Source organism: Poecilia reticulata, chromosome 17 (assembly GCF_904066995.2).
Source record: "Poecilia reticulata chromosome 17, P_reticulata-male-v2, whole genome shotgun sequence".
NCBI classification, from domain to species: Eukaryota; Metazoa; Chordata; class Actinopteri; order Cyprinodontiformes; family Poeciliidae; genus Poecilia; species Poecilia reticulata.
The window spans coordinates 5473078-5487278 of record NC_088846.1 but is presented as its reverse complement, the minus strand read 5'-3'; the positions used below and the strand labels follow the sequence as shown (position 1 = coordinate 5487278).

Below are 14201 nucleotides of genomic sequence, written 5' to 3'. Positions count from 1 at the left end.
GTGATCGTGGACGGATGAGAGCGGAGTTTTCAGGAAGGCACCGCAGCACGCATGGACGTTCTTTTTAATTTTTTTAAATTTATTTATTTTTTAAATGAGTCTTTTTCTTTTCCAACGCACCCACGCAGCCTGCAGGCCACGCAGCCCCACCCGCGTGCTCCTCTTCTGCCCGACTCCCTCAGGATATTTTTAGCGCTTGGTGATGTGCCCTGTCAAATCACGTAACGGAAACAAACAGAAGAGAGAGGAAGAGAGAGAGAGAGGGGAGGAGAGGACAAAGCTGCTGAGGAGAGGCGGTTTAACTGAGATCTGCACAGAAAAGAAGGTAGAGGAAGCCCGATGAGATGAGATTTGAGATTCATTTGGTGTGCTTCTGGTTGCTGTTGGTTACCGGATCGCCGCAGACTGGAGGTAGGATGATGTTCTCATCCGTCAATATAAAATCCAGACAATATGCTTGTGTGTCCGTCTTGACTTAACTGACAAATGATCTTTCTTTGATTTTGAGCTTTTTCATAAAAATTTTTCCACAAATTCGGTGTATTTTATTGCGGTTTTATTCTGTGGAGCATCATAATGAAGTAGATTTTGGTGTAGAAAATAAAGGAGGATCCACACCCTCCTAAAGTAAGCTGTGCGTTGGTATTTAGACTCCATCAGGTAGTTACATCTAAAGCTGGATAGATTTTCTTTCTTCTTTTCTTTTGCCTGTTGCATCTTGTTGCTCGATCTCATTCAGATCGGACAGAAAACATCTCTGAACATCAGTTTTCAGGTACGGTCATAGATTCTCAATTGGGTACAGGTCTGGGCTTTGATTAGACCATGCAGGGCTGTCCAAACTTTTTCTGACATGGACCAGAATCATCAACTCCAGGGTACTGCTGGGCCTTTTTTTTTGTTTACATTAAAAGTTTTAGTTTGAGAATTTTGTTCTTGCTCAACAATAAACTCAGCATGAAATATTTTAATTAAACAAAGCAAATAGATTTTTGGTAGGAAACGAATGTGTTAATCATTAAGATCAAAATCCTCCAAAAAACTTTTGTGTTTTCTTTATTGAAAGCGAGGCAAAACACTTTACTAATTTATTTTGGGTTCTCGACTGAAAAAAAACCTGAAAACGATTTGATCTTTTCTCAGCAATAAAAACATTCCCTCTTTATTTGAAAAGAACCACACATTCGGTGGCTCTTTTAATAGTTTTAATAGTTTTGTACTAACTGAATAAAAAAATCTGCATCAACCTGCGCTGGTGAGTCAAATTTGTATCATTCAGGGGCCGCACAAAATCAGTTCAGGGGCCACAAATGGCCCCCCCAGCCGCACTTTGGACTCCATTGGATAGAATTTGCATTCAGCTGTAGCTCTGACTGTATTTTAGGGTTGTTGCCATAATGGAAATAAAGACTTTTTCAGCCTCTTAACAGGTTTTCTTCAGTGTTGTCTTTCCATCTTCTTCCGTCTTCCCATTAAATCATTATGCTAATCATAAGCCCTCCATGTGCAATTTAAATGAGGCCAGTGTTCTACAGCAAGAGTCCTTCCTTCACATCTATTGTTTGTTGCAATTGTGCTGCTAGCGACATTAGCATGCTAACATTCTAAGTGAAGCCTGTAATCTGAGATGGAGTCGGGACATTTTATCAGTTCTGACACTGCACACCCTACCTTGACAGAACATCCATGTGGAAAGACAAACATGTTCTGCTTGTGAACAGTCTTTTTTCATTAATGAACTGGGAGGGGTCAAAAACCTTCCCCTATCCCTTCCTGTCTTGATGAGCATCGCTTCTCTGATTTCACTGCCGAAAACTAAAGATTGGCAAAGACGATTTTTATGCAACTGATACATTTGCACACATGTATGCTTTGTTTTTCATAAAACACATTTTTGAAAAGCCATCCTCGTCAGTGTAATTTGTCAGGTTTTTTTTGTGTGAGATCATGTTCCCACAGCTGCCTGCTCATCAGCGACGACTACAGTTAGTTTTACCTGTCAAGTTGTCAACATAACGCGTTGAATCTTAAGTGCTTTCCTACTAATTGTCAACACGATCACAACTAGGTATCAAAGTCCAAAGGTATTGCAGGAAAAGGTTTTAATTTTTTTTAAATAGCAAAGGAGACTTTGACAACCTCATAGAGTAGGTATGCTGCAGAATTTGGTGTGTTTTGGTTAAGTAAAAAAAAAAGAGAAGTAGGTGAACACACCAATCCTCTGACATATCATCAGTATAGCAGATGATGTCATCCATCATCTGCTAATTAGCTCATTTAAATTAATTTGAAAAGAATTCAGCTATTAATTAGCAAATCAACAATGATCACTTATTAATAATTGCAAAATAAACAAAAAGCCTGAAAACATAGTACTTTTGTGGACTGAATGCATATTCCAATAATTGCGTTGTTATTTCACAGGTCAGAGCCATGCTTTGCCTACTTCCTTTACCTCAACTGCTCCTGCTGAGACCCCGGTGAACAAGTTTCCCCGGCAGACACAATATCCTGCAGGCAGGAATGAAACTTCGGGTGACCTCCCAGCCCCTGCCGCCACCGCCGCCCCGACGGAAAGCATAGTCCGATCAGAGACATCAGCAGATGCAGGACACCCGCACGTCTCGAGTTCCACTAAAGCTACATCTTGGTTCACAAATGCACCCACTGTCACAACTCCATCTCTCTCAGGTAGCAAATCTTTACTTGCTTCTCTCGCTGCAGTGCCTCACAAATCAATGCCCCTTAAGTGGCAAACGTAACTGTGTATTTATGCAATTGACCAACACAAAACTGGGGCAGAATTTGGAAATGTAAGGAAAAAAAATAGGAGTTAGCTACTGGTTCCTATATATTTCACAATATATTATTACTTGTGTATTTATTCTAGATTTTTTAAAATGTATTTTCAATATTTTTTTCTGGGTTCTCCAGTAGCCAAGCAACAACATTTTGTTGCCAAATTCACTGTCATCTCTTTGTGCAGTGACAACAAAGTAAGTCCAACTCTAACTTTACAGAAATCCTCAACTCAGTTGGGGGGAAATGTGTTGCCAAGGCAACTGCTGGTCATTCACTCCATAAATTTGTCAGTGAGTGAAAAGATTAGGCAAGAAGAAAACCTTATTGAAAAAAACGTTAAAAGAAATTCTGACAGCCAATCAGAGCCAGGAGTCGGGCCTTAATGCTGTCAATCATCCTGGTGTACTTGCTGCTAAATGAACTATTGGTGGAGAAACTACTTATGGTTCCAGGAAAACTGTTTATCTGCCATCTTTGTGGACACGCTAACTAGCCTTAGCATTGATGTCAGGTGGAGAGAAGAGCAGCACATTCACAAGAGTGATTGACAGCATTAAGACCATCCTCCTGGCTCTGATTGGTTGTTTCTAATTAGCATTGAAAGAAGGCAGAGAAGCGTGATTTTATTCATTTCTTTTTTCCACAGATTATCTATCATACCAAAATCAAAAGTGTAAAAAACATTTTTTTAAAGTCCCTTTATTAGGTTGTCATATTAAACAAATGTAAATAAAGTAAGCTAATTTGATTACATTTGACAAATTAACCCATTTTTGTCTTAAGTTGGAGCTCCAGTCTCTTTTTTTTAGTGTAACTATGATGTTAAACTAACACTCCACATTTCACCAAACCCCCCATTCCTACGGAGAACAGGATGGTCTTCCTGCTAACAGGAGTGTTGGGAACATGAGGGAATACAGGCAATACTAAACATTTATCATCTACTAACCCCTACATATCCAAAGCTGCCAGAGACACACCCTAAAACACTAATTGCTGGAAGCAAAGCAAAATATGATTTGACAGTATTCTGAGCAGCACCTGGCTACAAATGCAAATCCAAAAATTAAGTTTTCTTCCACTTTACAATTGTTCTCTGCTCGGTGTCGATCTGTCGCCTAAAATCCTAACAAACTGAGTTGCAGTTTGTGGTTGCAATGCCACAAAATGCTCACTACTTTGCGATATCACCCCAATGCCTTTTTTTTTTTTTTGCAAGGTTCTGCAAACTGTGGCCAATTATTTTCATCTGCATTTATGTGAGAGCTTTGTTTATTTCTGGCCTTCTGGGTCTGCAATTTCTCCGTTTCAGTGTGTTTACTTTGTCCAGACTAAAGCCTTAAAATATAGCAGCCCTTACAATAAAACGCTGCCTGTTTGCAAACGCAGGTCATTTTCCCAGACTCGGTTTCCCTGCCGGCGGCGTTACCGGAAAACTGTCCTGCCCTGACCTCCACTTGTGTCGTAGAGTTATTGAAGAGATTCCCTTTTTCCAGATCGGGTAAATATAAATATAACCCCCTCAGCTGATGCTGAGTAACTATTTTAGGAGAAATAACCAAAAGCGAGAGTAAATCCAATCTCACTCATTTTTTAGTACGTTTCTTTTTTCTTTTCTTTTTTTACTGGTTATGCAACATGAAGCCAAACCCAAACAATAACCTCTTTAAAAAATCTGTCAATTGTTAAACAAGTCTTTCTAATTAACTTCAATTACAGTTTGAAGAAAAAAGAAAGTACACCCTCTTTGAATTCTAGCATCTTATGCAGAACAGACCTGGCCTTAATCAGATCTGAAATGATTTATTACTTGTCATATTATGTTTAGAGATTTGCAGAAACAACAATAAAACCAACCTCTGACCGTTTTATACTCCAACAACAAATGTGTAAAGAAACATCAGCATCTTCAATAATTATTGTGTTCATTTAGCATAAATGCTGCGTCATGCTGTTTGTCTTTTGATGGCCATGAGTTCTATGGTGTAACATTTTATTTCCTCACAATCCCCTTTTAACTATAATGAAATGTGTAATATTTCTTATCATAATATTAATCAGCAAGTTTAATTTATCCCTATAGTTCCCATGGTCTTTTTCTTGTTAGAAATGTTTCCATTTTTTGCTTGATGAATTTGACTGGCAGCCGATAAAAAAAAATAGCATCAGAAATAACAGTTAAATCAATTATTTAAACTTGTATTTTATTTTTAAAAAAACATAATTGAATAACAGATCAATTTAAGGTACCAAATGTACGACGTTCCATTTTATTTTTAGTTTTGCTTCCCCACACCCCCCTCATCTTCCTTCCAACTTCCTGAAGCCCCAACAGCGCCCTCTGGCGGCCGCCACTTTCAAAAGCACTGTGTTAGTCTGTAGTTTGTTTTGCACACTAGTTGGTGAATTAGAACAAATAAAATATTTAAAATAATGTAAAATCTAGAAAGTCGAGGTTATTTGTACAGTATAAGCTGTACCACCATCACCATTATTATTATTATTATTATTATTATTATTATTATTATTATTATTATTATTATTATTATGTTGGTGTGATGACTACAAAGCCAAACAGGTTCTATGTTTTTAAAGATAATTCTTGGTATTATTATGCATAGATAGTTTTTGCTAAACATTATGGGCAGCAGCTTCGTTGTGGGGGGAGCGATCGGGTTTCAGGAGCAGGGTGACCTCTGCTGCATTTCCTCTAAAGAGCTCTCTGTCCTGTTTTGAACAGACACACCTTCATCTGCCGCAGACGGCCTTTCACCGGCACCGACCGCTGCGAGCTCCACCCGTCAGCAGGCCACCTCCCGTAGGTACTCCCCGACCGGCGAGGCCCACTCCACCTTTTCATCTGGAGCCACGACCCCCACTTCTACCGCACACACACCAGCTCCTGGTTGGGTCCCTGTGGGGCCCACACACCGGGAGTTTCCGTCGGAGCTAAACATCGGCGACGACGGTTAGGAGACGTAACGAGCGTGGCTTTTTTTTAGAGTTTGAATTTATGATGTCATTTTAATGATTTGTTCTCCATCATGTAGACTCGAAGGGGTCCCACCGACACTCCAGCTCTCCTCTGGACCCCCTGCTGGCCGGTCTGTTGTCAGTGTTCATCGTTACCACAGCTGTGGTCTTCACTGTCCTCTTCTTCAAGTTCCACCAGCGGGCGAACCACCCTGAGTTCCACCGGCTGCAGGACCTTCCCATGGTAAGAGACCGCTCCATCAACACATTCTCTACTCAGTCTTTGATGTTTTCCCTCAGTTTTTACAGTATTGTTATTCTTTTCCTAGCATGTTTCAATTCACAGGAAGTGACCTATCTGCCAGTAATATTCCTGTTGTGACCGGATGGCTGGCATTAGGTTAAAAGAAAAAGGTTTCTAGTGCTCTATTGTCATGAAGTCACACTGACAGAATTACTGGGCAGGAAATGTGGTAATGACTCACAAAATAGCCTGGTTAAAGAGGCAGTATAATGCGTTTTCCATGCACATTGTGCAATTTTATTGCTTAATCATGTCAGGTGCAGGCACGGAGCTTTTTGGGGTCTGGGGGGGGTGGCTGCCCCCTGGGCCGGGCCGGATGGGTGCCCATGGGGGCCCGGGTCTGGAGGTGCCAGGGAGGGAGGAATGGTTTCAAGTCGCTCTAATGTCTGATTATAGATGGAGAAAGTGTATTTAAGTAATGTTAAAGTTACTGTCCCTCAATGGAATATATAGTAGTCAGTCCCAGTGACGGTTTAGTGAATGTGCTTCCTGGGTAAAAATGAAACGAGAAACACGCCTCAAACATGCATGAAATAATCAACGCAACACTCCAGGTGTGTTTTTTGATGAGAATAAAATTATATGATGGTGAAGCTCAAAAATATTTTACGTAATACTGCCCCTTTAAGAAAGGAAACAAAAATTCTATGCTTCCGTTTTTGCTAAACAAAGAAGTAAGTCTCCTTCTCTACGGGCGTCGCTGTTGCTTCTCCTTTGAGGTCATCGTGTTAGTTTGTAATTCTCTCCGTAGGACGATTTGATGGAGGACACGCCTCTCTCACGCTACGCCCACTGACGGATTCTCCTCTCGACTCCGTCACTCGCACTGTGGAGAGAACATGTGCCGAAAAAGAAGCAACCTTTTGGATACGTGGAGAAGCATACGTCTTCAAGAAGATTAGTCCAAATGACTGACTTCTCTGTTTAAGGCTCACTATTGAAATGATTAATTATTTTGTCGTTTTTGGTTTGAATCACCAAAGGTTGTAGAGTCACCTAATATTTCTTCCACATTCCCATCCAAGTCCTGGAGACTTTTCAATCTCACACAAAAAGTGCAAATTCAAGGCACTTTCGCACAAATAGCAGCACTTTCAACGTGACACGTATTACACTGCCCTCTAGTGGACATGTGATAACTTAGGTCGAAAAATCCATCCAGGTTAAAAACCTCAGGTGATTGTCGGTCTGAATGAAGATTTAGGGTTCTGACTGAGAAACATCACTGGAGATGATTTAGGTGACCAAATATGAGTGAAGTGCACTTTCAATCCAAACTGCTGCCTTAAAGCTGCATGAAGTAATACAGAAAGTTCACACGTAAATTATATTTTTACTCTACAGTATTTGAAAAACCAGATGCACCAGTTACCTTTTTTTTCTTTTAAGCTAAGAAAAAACATTCAGTGGTTGAAATCAGGAATATGTGGTGAAGTTTGGTAAACGTGAAACGTCTCGGTATCGTTTCTTGTCGGAATAAGAATCCTGAAGTTGGTGATTGTTCCTTAAATTGAATGTGCCAATGCACATTACTTCCCAAGTAAAAGTGCTACAATGAACACACATATGAAGTTAAAGTGAAACTGAAAGCTGTTGTGTGGGTCTGAGCGTCGGGTGTCTTGCAAAAGCATTCCTAGCATTTTGAACTTTTCCACGTTTCATCATGCTGTAACCACAAACGTCAGCATATTTTAATGGGCTTTTATATCAAAGAGAAACAGATTAGTGCAGAATAGGAAAAAAAAAATCCAATCCAATTGCCTTCAGTCAACTCACGAGTAATGTATTATAAAACAATATATAAAGCTTTGGAAATCTCATAAAATACTGTTTGATAGTTCATCTGAAAATTAAAATAGCACAAGCAGTGTTACAACAAATCCAAAGAGGCCTCTGACTCAAGACTGCTGGTATCTGACAGTATCATGACATGCTAACAGCTCAAGTTCCAGGGACAATTTCCATAGTAACGTACTGGATGACATCATTAGTTGTTTATAGCACTGCTAATGCTAATTGCCTCATTTGCTTTTGCCTCTCCTCTTTAAATCTTTTGAAATTTGCTGGTCAGATGATGTTTTGGTGAGATTGAGTGGAGAAAAAAATGGTAAAACTTCCATCTCTATGCAAGCAAAACAGATACAGAGTCCAAGACTGGTAGCTGAAGTAGGATATTAGAAAATCTTGCGAAGATGATTATTTTAAATGTTGCAGTATTAGAATATTTTGCGATGGTAGTCAATATTGCAATATCATCCACACATGAAGCACGGATTCTCCTAATCCGTGCTTCATGCGCTACACAATCTTTAGCATTTTTGGCAATGTCTGGCTAAATATCACATTTTTATCATTTGGATTAAAAAAAAACTTCTTAAAATATGTTAGCCAATAATTATTTCATGCCAATCTTTTATGATATGAATATTGCGCACACTATGATATTTTCGCGATATATCATGCATCCCTAGCTAGAAGTTTAGGAAAATGTAATCCTGCAAAATATTCACTTTTGTAGGCTTAATAAATGCACGCCACACCTTTCAGATTTTTACCTTGCTTGTAGTTGCAAGCCAACAGAATGTGGAGAAAGTTCAAGGGCTTTGAATTTTGCAAGATTCTCTGCCCTGTCAGAGTTTTGCTTTACTCTCACTAAGGATTTTATGTGTTTAAAATGTAATAATTTAAGTGCTATGAAAGATCACTTGTTTAGTAATAAAAAACCCCCATAAAAACAGTAAGTCTGCTGCCTTTGATATTGCGGGTGGGGAACATTACACTACTTCACTTTTAGCCTCCTTTTTAAACCGCTCGTCAGGTATTAACAGTGATTTATGATAATTAAGTCAATAAGATATTGCTCCTGTCTGAGCGGGCACAGCGGACTTTAAACAATAACTCAGTTTTAAAATAAAAACAGGCGCTCCCTTTACACACACACCTACGTAAACACACCCTCACATTCTTTCATTCAGCCCCACACCTTCTACAGTAAACCTCATAAGATTGTGTGATCTGCAGCCAGAGAGTGTAAAAAGTAGAAGTGTACAGATTTTTAATATACAAAGGCCAGAATTAACGTCTGGCTTCAGGCAATCATGACAGTAAGAACGTGTATATCATGTAGGCTTAATGCAAACAGATGGAAGTCGTGTTGAAACTGACTGATCATTTTCAGTGCAAAAATTACACAATAAAAGCCACAATTCTCCATAACGAGGGTCCAGCTTTTACGTTAATGCAGGTGAAATCATCTGAAGTGGGAGTGGCTGCATCTAGAAAAAAAAACCAGTCGGATTACTTTCCAACTTTAACACAACCAGTTAAGCAGGTCAGAGCTGAGCGGATACGCTACGAGCAGTCGCCATAAAACATGATTCTGATTGCCGACATCAGCAAATCTAAATCATTTCTGGAACAGCCGCGGGCGCGCCGGTCCCGCCCAGCCCAGCAGGTGGCCCCCGTAGCTCAGAGTGGTCAGCATCAGCCCCAACAGGGCAACGTTGCCAAACGCACCCCTCATCCTCTTCTTGGGATCTGATATAAACGGACAGCAACGACAATTTTTAGCACACGGGATATTATGTAAATAATGGGAAAAAAAAAAAAGTGGCAAGACGGCTTCTACGAGATTATGCGGTAAAATTCTTTTTACAGTATTAGTTTGATTTATTTATCTTGTCAAAGGAAAAAAAAATGTGGGTGTTCATTTTAATATTCTCACCTTGCTATTCCTACGTTTAGAAATGTTAGAGTTCCAAACTAAATATTTAATTCAACAGCAAAACTAAATATTTAGATATCGAGTTAGGAAGCTAAATATTTAGTTCCCAAATAAATTTATTTTAACTAAATATTTAGTTTCAAACTAAATATTTTTTTTCAAGCTAAATGTTTAGCTCAGGCCTACATTTATAGCATATTTTTTGCTAGTTTCGCTAACTAGCTTAATATTTAGCTAGCGAGCTAAATATTGATAAACGAAATATTTACTTAGTCTTCTAACTAAGCATTTCATTTGAAATAAAATTTCAAATATTTAATGAACTATATATTTGGCTTATGAATTAAATATTTACTTTGGAACGTTTAAAAATGTAGGAAAAACATGGTGAAAATATAACTTTGAAAAATGAACACCCGTTTGTTTTTTTCCTTCTCTCTCTGTGACAGGCTAAATAAACCAAATTATTGCTATTAATCGTTTTATTTTTACTGTGCAACTTTCCAAACCGAGGCCCAGGAGCTTCGTCTCACCTCCAGTGGAGTATCCATGTGCGTACACCTCTCTGCTAACGATCCACACGGCTCCTAACCCACTCGCCAGACGCTGTCAAACGCAACACAAAGGGAACAAATCAGTGTTGGCTTTAGCTGCTGGGATGCGACCGCATCACCCTTATCTGGATGGGACTACAGCAGCATGCGAGTGCAAAACAACAACAAAAAAACTCACGGGGCAATGCAAACCACCAACTGCCAGGCAGAAGAGAAAGGGGGCGTAAACCTCCAGCCTGTTAAAAGGTGATAAGAGATTGTCAACCTTCACCTGCTCTCCCTCCCCCTTATCAGTAGGTAAAACCAGAAGGTGTGTGCAGGCTTCTCTGGTTTCTACGTATGAAGCCGATACCTACGTGTTCTGGTGCGCGCGCTGGATGCAGTTGAAGATGTGTCCATGTTCTGGATCATCGCTGTACATTTTTGGGTACTGCAAGAGAGGGGGGGGAAAAAAAAAAGAAAAAAAAGAAAGAGAAAGCAAATGTAACAATTACTCCACTTCCCGCCCCCCACAGGGTAAAGTGACATCACCCTCACCAGCACTTTGTACTTCTTCCGGGCTTTTCCCACTTTGATGGCCAGGTGTCCAATCATGATCATGCTGGCAACACCAGTCAGCACAACGTAGCCGTACTCCTTAGAAAGCGCAACCATTCTGGCAGAGCTGACAGAGTGACACTTGGGAGTAGTGTTAAAAACTAAAAGTAAATACAAAGAATAACCAGAGATTTAGGCTTATTGTTTCAAAGACATGCAAACGGATTTGTGATGAAACTAACTCGTCCAGCCGGGTGACGATAAAAGAGAAAGTGAACCGAAGGAATGGAAGCAAACAAACACAGGTTGAGAAAGGACGAATGAACGAGCGGAAGGTCCAACAAGAACCGCAGCGCAAACATGGCCAGAAGCGGACAGGAATCATAAGTTCTGCTTAAGGAGTTTGTTACCTGGAAACTGGGAGAGAGGTTGACTCCGAGTCCGACCCTGACGTAGAGACGCTGCAGTGTCAAAGCAGGCGAGCGCTGCGAAGCTTCTTCTTCTTCTTCTTTTGTTTTTTATTGGCGGCTGGCGTCCAACTTAAGGTGCATTTACCGCCACCTACCAGACTGGAGTGTGATCATCAGAGATCACAGAGGGAATTTAACATACTGTACCTCATTAAATACATGTATGAATGCATGAGCATGCACTGACTTACACACACATACCTACACATATTCTAAATGCGACTCATTAACCCAGTGTTATTTAAGAGCCTAAATAAGAGATTTCTAACATAATTTGATTTATTACCTAATAGATTGATCATAGACAGTCCTATATTCTTTCTGCTTAGTAATGACTTTAAAAGCTGACGCTCCTCTGAGTATTGATCACATTCTAACAAGACATGCTCCACTGTTTCCACCTGATTGCAATAATTACAAGCCCCAGTCTCATGCTTTCCTATTTTAAAGAGCGAACCGTTAAGTCCAGAATGCCCAATTCTAAGTCGAGTCATAACTGCTTCCTCTCTCCGCCTTCCACTCAGACAATTACTACGTCCCACACTCTTTTGAATTGCATATAGTTGTCTCCCATTATCATGGTTATCCCAAACCTTAATAATTTCTTTTTGAATAATAGATTTACCCTCAACTTTACTCAAAGGAACATTCAAATGAACAATTTCTGATTTCAAGGCCTGCTTAGCTAGAATATCTACTTCCTCATTTCCTTCTATACCTGGATGAGCAGGAATCCAGACATATCGAACAAAACATTTCTTGTTATGTAGATGAACTAATAATTGGTATATTCTTAATATCACATCTAATCTGCAAGATTTGCCAGATTTAATACTTAATAATGCTGCTTGACTATCTGATGCTATAATAAATGTACTTACTTCCCTAATATCATTATCAAGCAACCATTCTAAGGCCAATATGATTGACTGATAATTCAACTGTAAAAACAGCTAAATGATCAGCTGCTCTCCTCTTAATCAAGACTTTATGATGTGGGATATTCACTGCCGCCCCAGTTCTACCACTATTTGGATCTTTAGATCCATCTGTATATATATCTATGTTGTCTTTATATCTTTCAAAATATCTATCAACTACAACCCATTCTGGAGCCTTTCCCTTTTTAAGAATTTCCCTCAATTAAAGATCAACTTCTGGAGGTATAAATAACCATGGTGGAATTTCAGAATGAGGAACTGTAACACTCTACTGGAGCATAGTTAAACCAAGAGTTTTTGCCTTTATGTCTCCAATCCATCCAAAACTATTACAATTTAATTCATGATGTTCCCAACAGTCCTTCAGCACCATCTTAGCTGGATGATCATACCTATGTCCTTGTAGGTTCACCCAATACATATACATTAGTTTCAACCTTCTGAATCTTAACGGAAGTTCACCAGTTTCTACTTGTAGAGCAGTTAAAGATGATGTTCTGAAAGCCCCACAACAAATCCTCAATCCTTGTGTTTGCTCACTATCAAGTTAGCAGCTGCCATATATGCTATACACCCATAATCCAGAGTAGATCTCATGAGAGCTTGATAGACTCCCAACAGTGCACTTCTTGAAGCTCCCCATTCCTGTCCAGAGAGACATCTTAACACGTTATTCACTTTTTTACATTTATTTTGAACCGATTCTATTTGATGTTTCCAAGTTAAGCTTTCATCAAATATGGCACCTAAAAACTTCACTGTTTTCACTTGTTAAAGCTTTTGTTTATAAAGGTTCAAATTAACTTCCTTATGTCTTCTATAAAAACAAATAACTTGAGTCTTTGCAATTGACATCCTAAATCCCCATTTATTAGTCCAACCTTCCACTTTCAAAATAGCATCCTGCAACTTTTTCTGCAAATATACCAGATTATGTCCCCGCACCCATAGAGCACCATCATCTGCAAATAAAGATTTGCCTATACTACTATCTATCTCATCAAAAATGTCATTAATCATAATATTAAAAAGAATTGGGCTACACACACACTACCTTGAGGAGTACCATTCTCAACACCATACCTAGTAGAGAAATTTGCCCCAACCCTAACTTCTATTTCTCTACCAAGCAAAAAATCCAAAACCATCCATCCATCCATCCATCCATCCATCCATCCATCCATCCATCCATCCATCCATCCATCCATCCATCCATCCATCCATCCATCCATCCATCCATCCATCCATCCATCCATCCATCCATCCATCCATCCATCCATCCATTTACTTCCGCTTATGCGGGGTCGGGTCGCGGGGGCAGCAGCTTCAGAAGGGAGGCCCAGACTTCCCTCTCCCCAGCCACTTCTTCCAGCTCCTCCGGAGGAATCCCAAGGCGTTCCCAGGCCAGCCGAGAGACATAGCAGTGGGTCCTGTGTCCTTTGTCCACCTCATGTTATGACACTAGAGGGCGCTGTGAATGCACTGGAATGAAACGATGCTCACACTTTGGGATAGCTCTTCAAAAATGGCTGGGCATTTTGGACTTTTTTTTTTCAGTTTCAAGTTAAAATATCCCTATAATAATGCAAAAGTTTAATTTACTCTGAAAAAGACTTATTATTTTTGTTCAGTCATTTATTCATTTTAAACTATATATTTTATTTATTCATTTTACTGCGCATTACTGAGGGAATCCATGAGTATGAATGGTCTAAATCCCAGACCTCTGTATACCAGTATCAATGTTACTGGTACATCTGACAAAAATTTGAATTTAATTTGACCTATATTGACTCACACTCAGGATATGCAGTCTTGTACTCGGACTACATAAATTGGAAATAATGGCCATAAAATCCAGGCAAAAGGGCACGATGACGTCTTCACCTCACAGCC

General features: G+C 39.6%; 2 protein-coding genes across 4 annotated transcripts; one reads left to right on the top strand and one right to left on the bottom strand.

The window, feature by feature from the left end:
- The first annotated feature begins 13 nt into the window (after positions 1–13).
- On the top strand, positions 14–14199 carry LOC103479020 (uncharacterized). Of its 3 annotated transcripts, none has more exons than XM_017310084.2 (5): positions 14–411; positions 2425–2691; positions 5564–5770; positions 5853–6019; positions 6831–8816. In XM_017310084.2, exons 1-5 carry the CDS (start codon positions 345–347, stop codon positions 6873–6875), a joined length of 753 nt encoding a protein of 250 aa, XP_017165573.2. In that variant the 5' UTR covers positions 14–344; the 3' UTR covers positions 6876–8816. The 3 variants fall into 3 exon arrangements, with proteins under 3 accessions (XP_017165573.2, XP_081454297.1, XP_081454296.1); XM_081598171.1 differs by lacking the exon at positions 6831–8816 and adding an exon at positions 14110–14199 and having other exon boundaries at positions 16–411; positions 5543–5770; XM_081598170.1 differs by having other exon boundaries at positions 18–411; positions 5543–5770.
- mgst3a (microsomal glutathione S-transferase 3a) lies at positions 9118–11444 on the bottom strand. Its single transcript, XM_008433223.2, has 6 exons — positions 11305–11444; positions 10895–11055; positions 10714–10787; positions 10536–10593; positions 10337–10409; positions 9118–9616 (listed from the first exon to the last, which is right to left on the bottom strand). Exons 2-6 carry the CDS (start codon positions 11009–11011, stop codon positions 9486–9488), a joined length of 453 nt encoding a protein of 150 aa, XP_008431445.2. The 5' UTR covers positions 11012–11055; positions 11305–11444; the 3' UTR covers positions 9118–9485.
- Positions 14200–14201: the final 2 nt, after the last annotated feature.

Coding starts and splice junctions, on each gene's coding strand:
- LOC103479020 (XM_081598170.1), top strand. CDS start 345: ATGAGATTTGAGATTCATTTGGTGTGCTTCTGGTTGCTGTTGGTTACC. Junction 412..2,424: donor CGGATCGCCGCAGACTGGAG/GTAGGATGATGT, acceptor GTTATTTCACAG/GTCAGAGCCATGCTTTGCCT. Junction 5,771..5,852: donor GCTAAACATCGGCGACGACG/GTTAGGAGACGT, acceptor TCCATCATGTAG/ACTCGAAGGGGTCCCACCGA.
- mgst3a (XM_008433223.2), bottom strand. CDS start 11,011: ATGGTTGCGCTTTCTAAGGAGTACGGCTACGTTGTGCTGACTGGTGTT. Junction 10,788..10,894: donor GGAAGAAGTACAAAGTGCTG/GTGAGGGTGATG, acceptor CCTCTCTTGCAG/TACCCAAAAATGTACAGCGA. Junction 10,594..10,713: donor CAGCGCGCGCACCAGAACAC/GTAGGTATCGGC, acceptor ACCTTTTAACAG/GCTGGAGGTTTACGCCCCCT.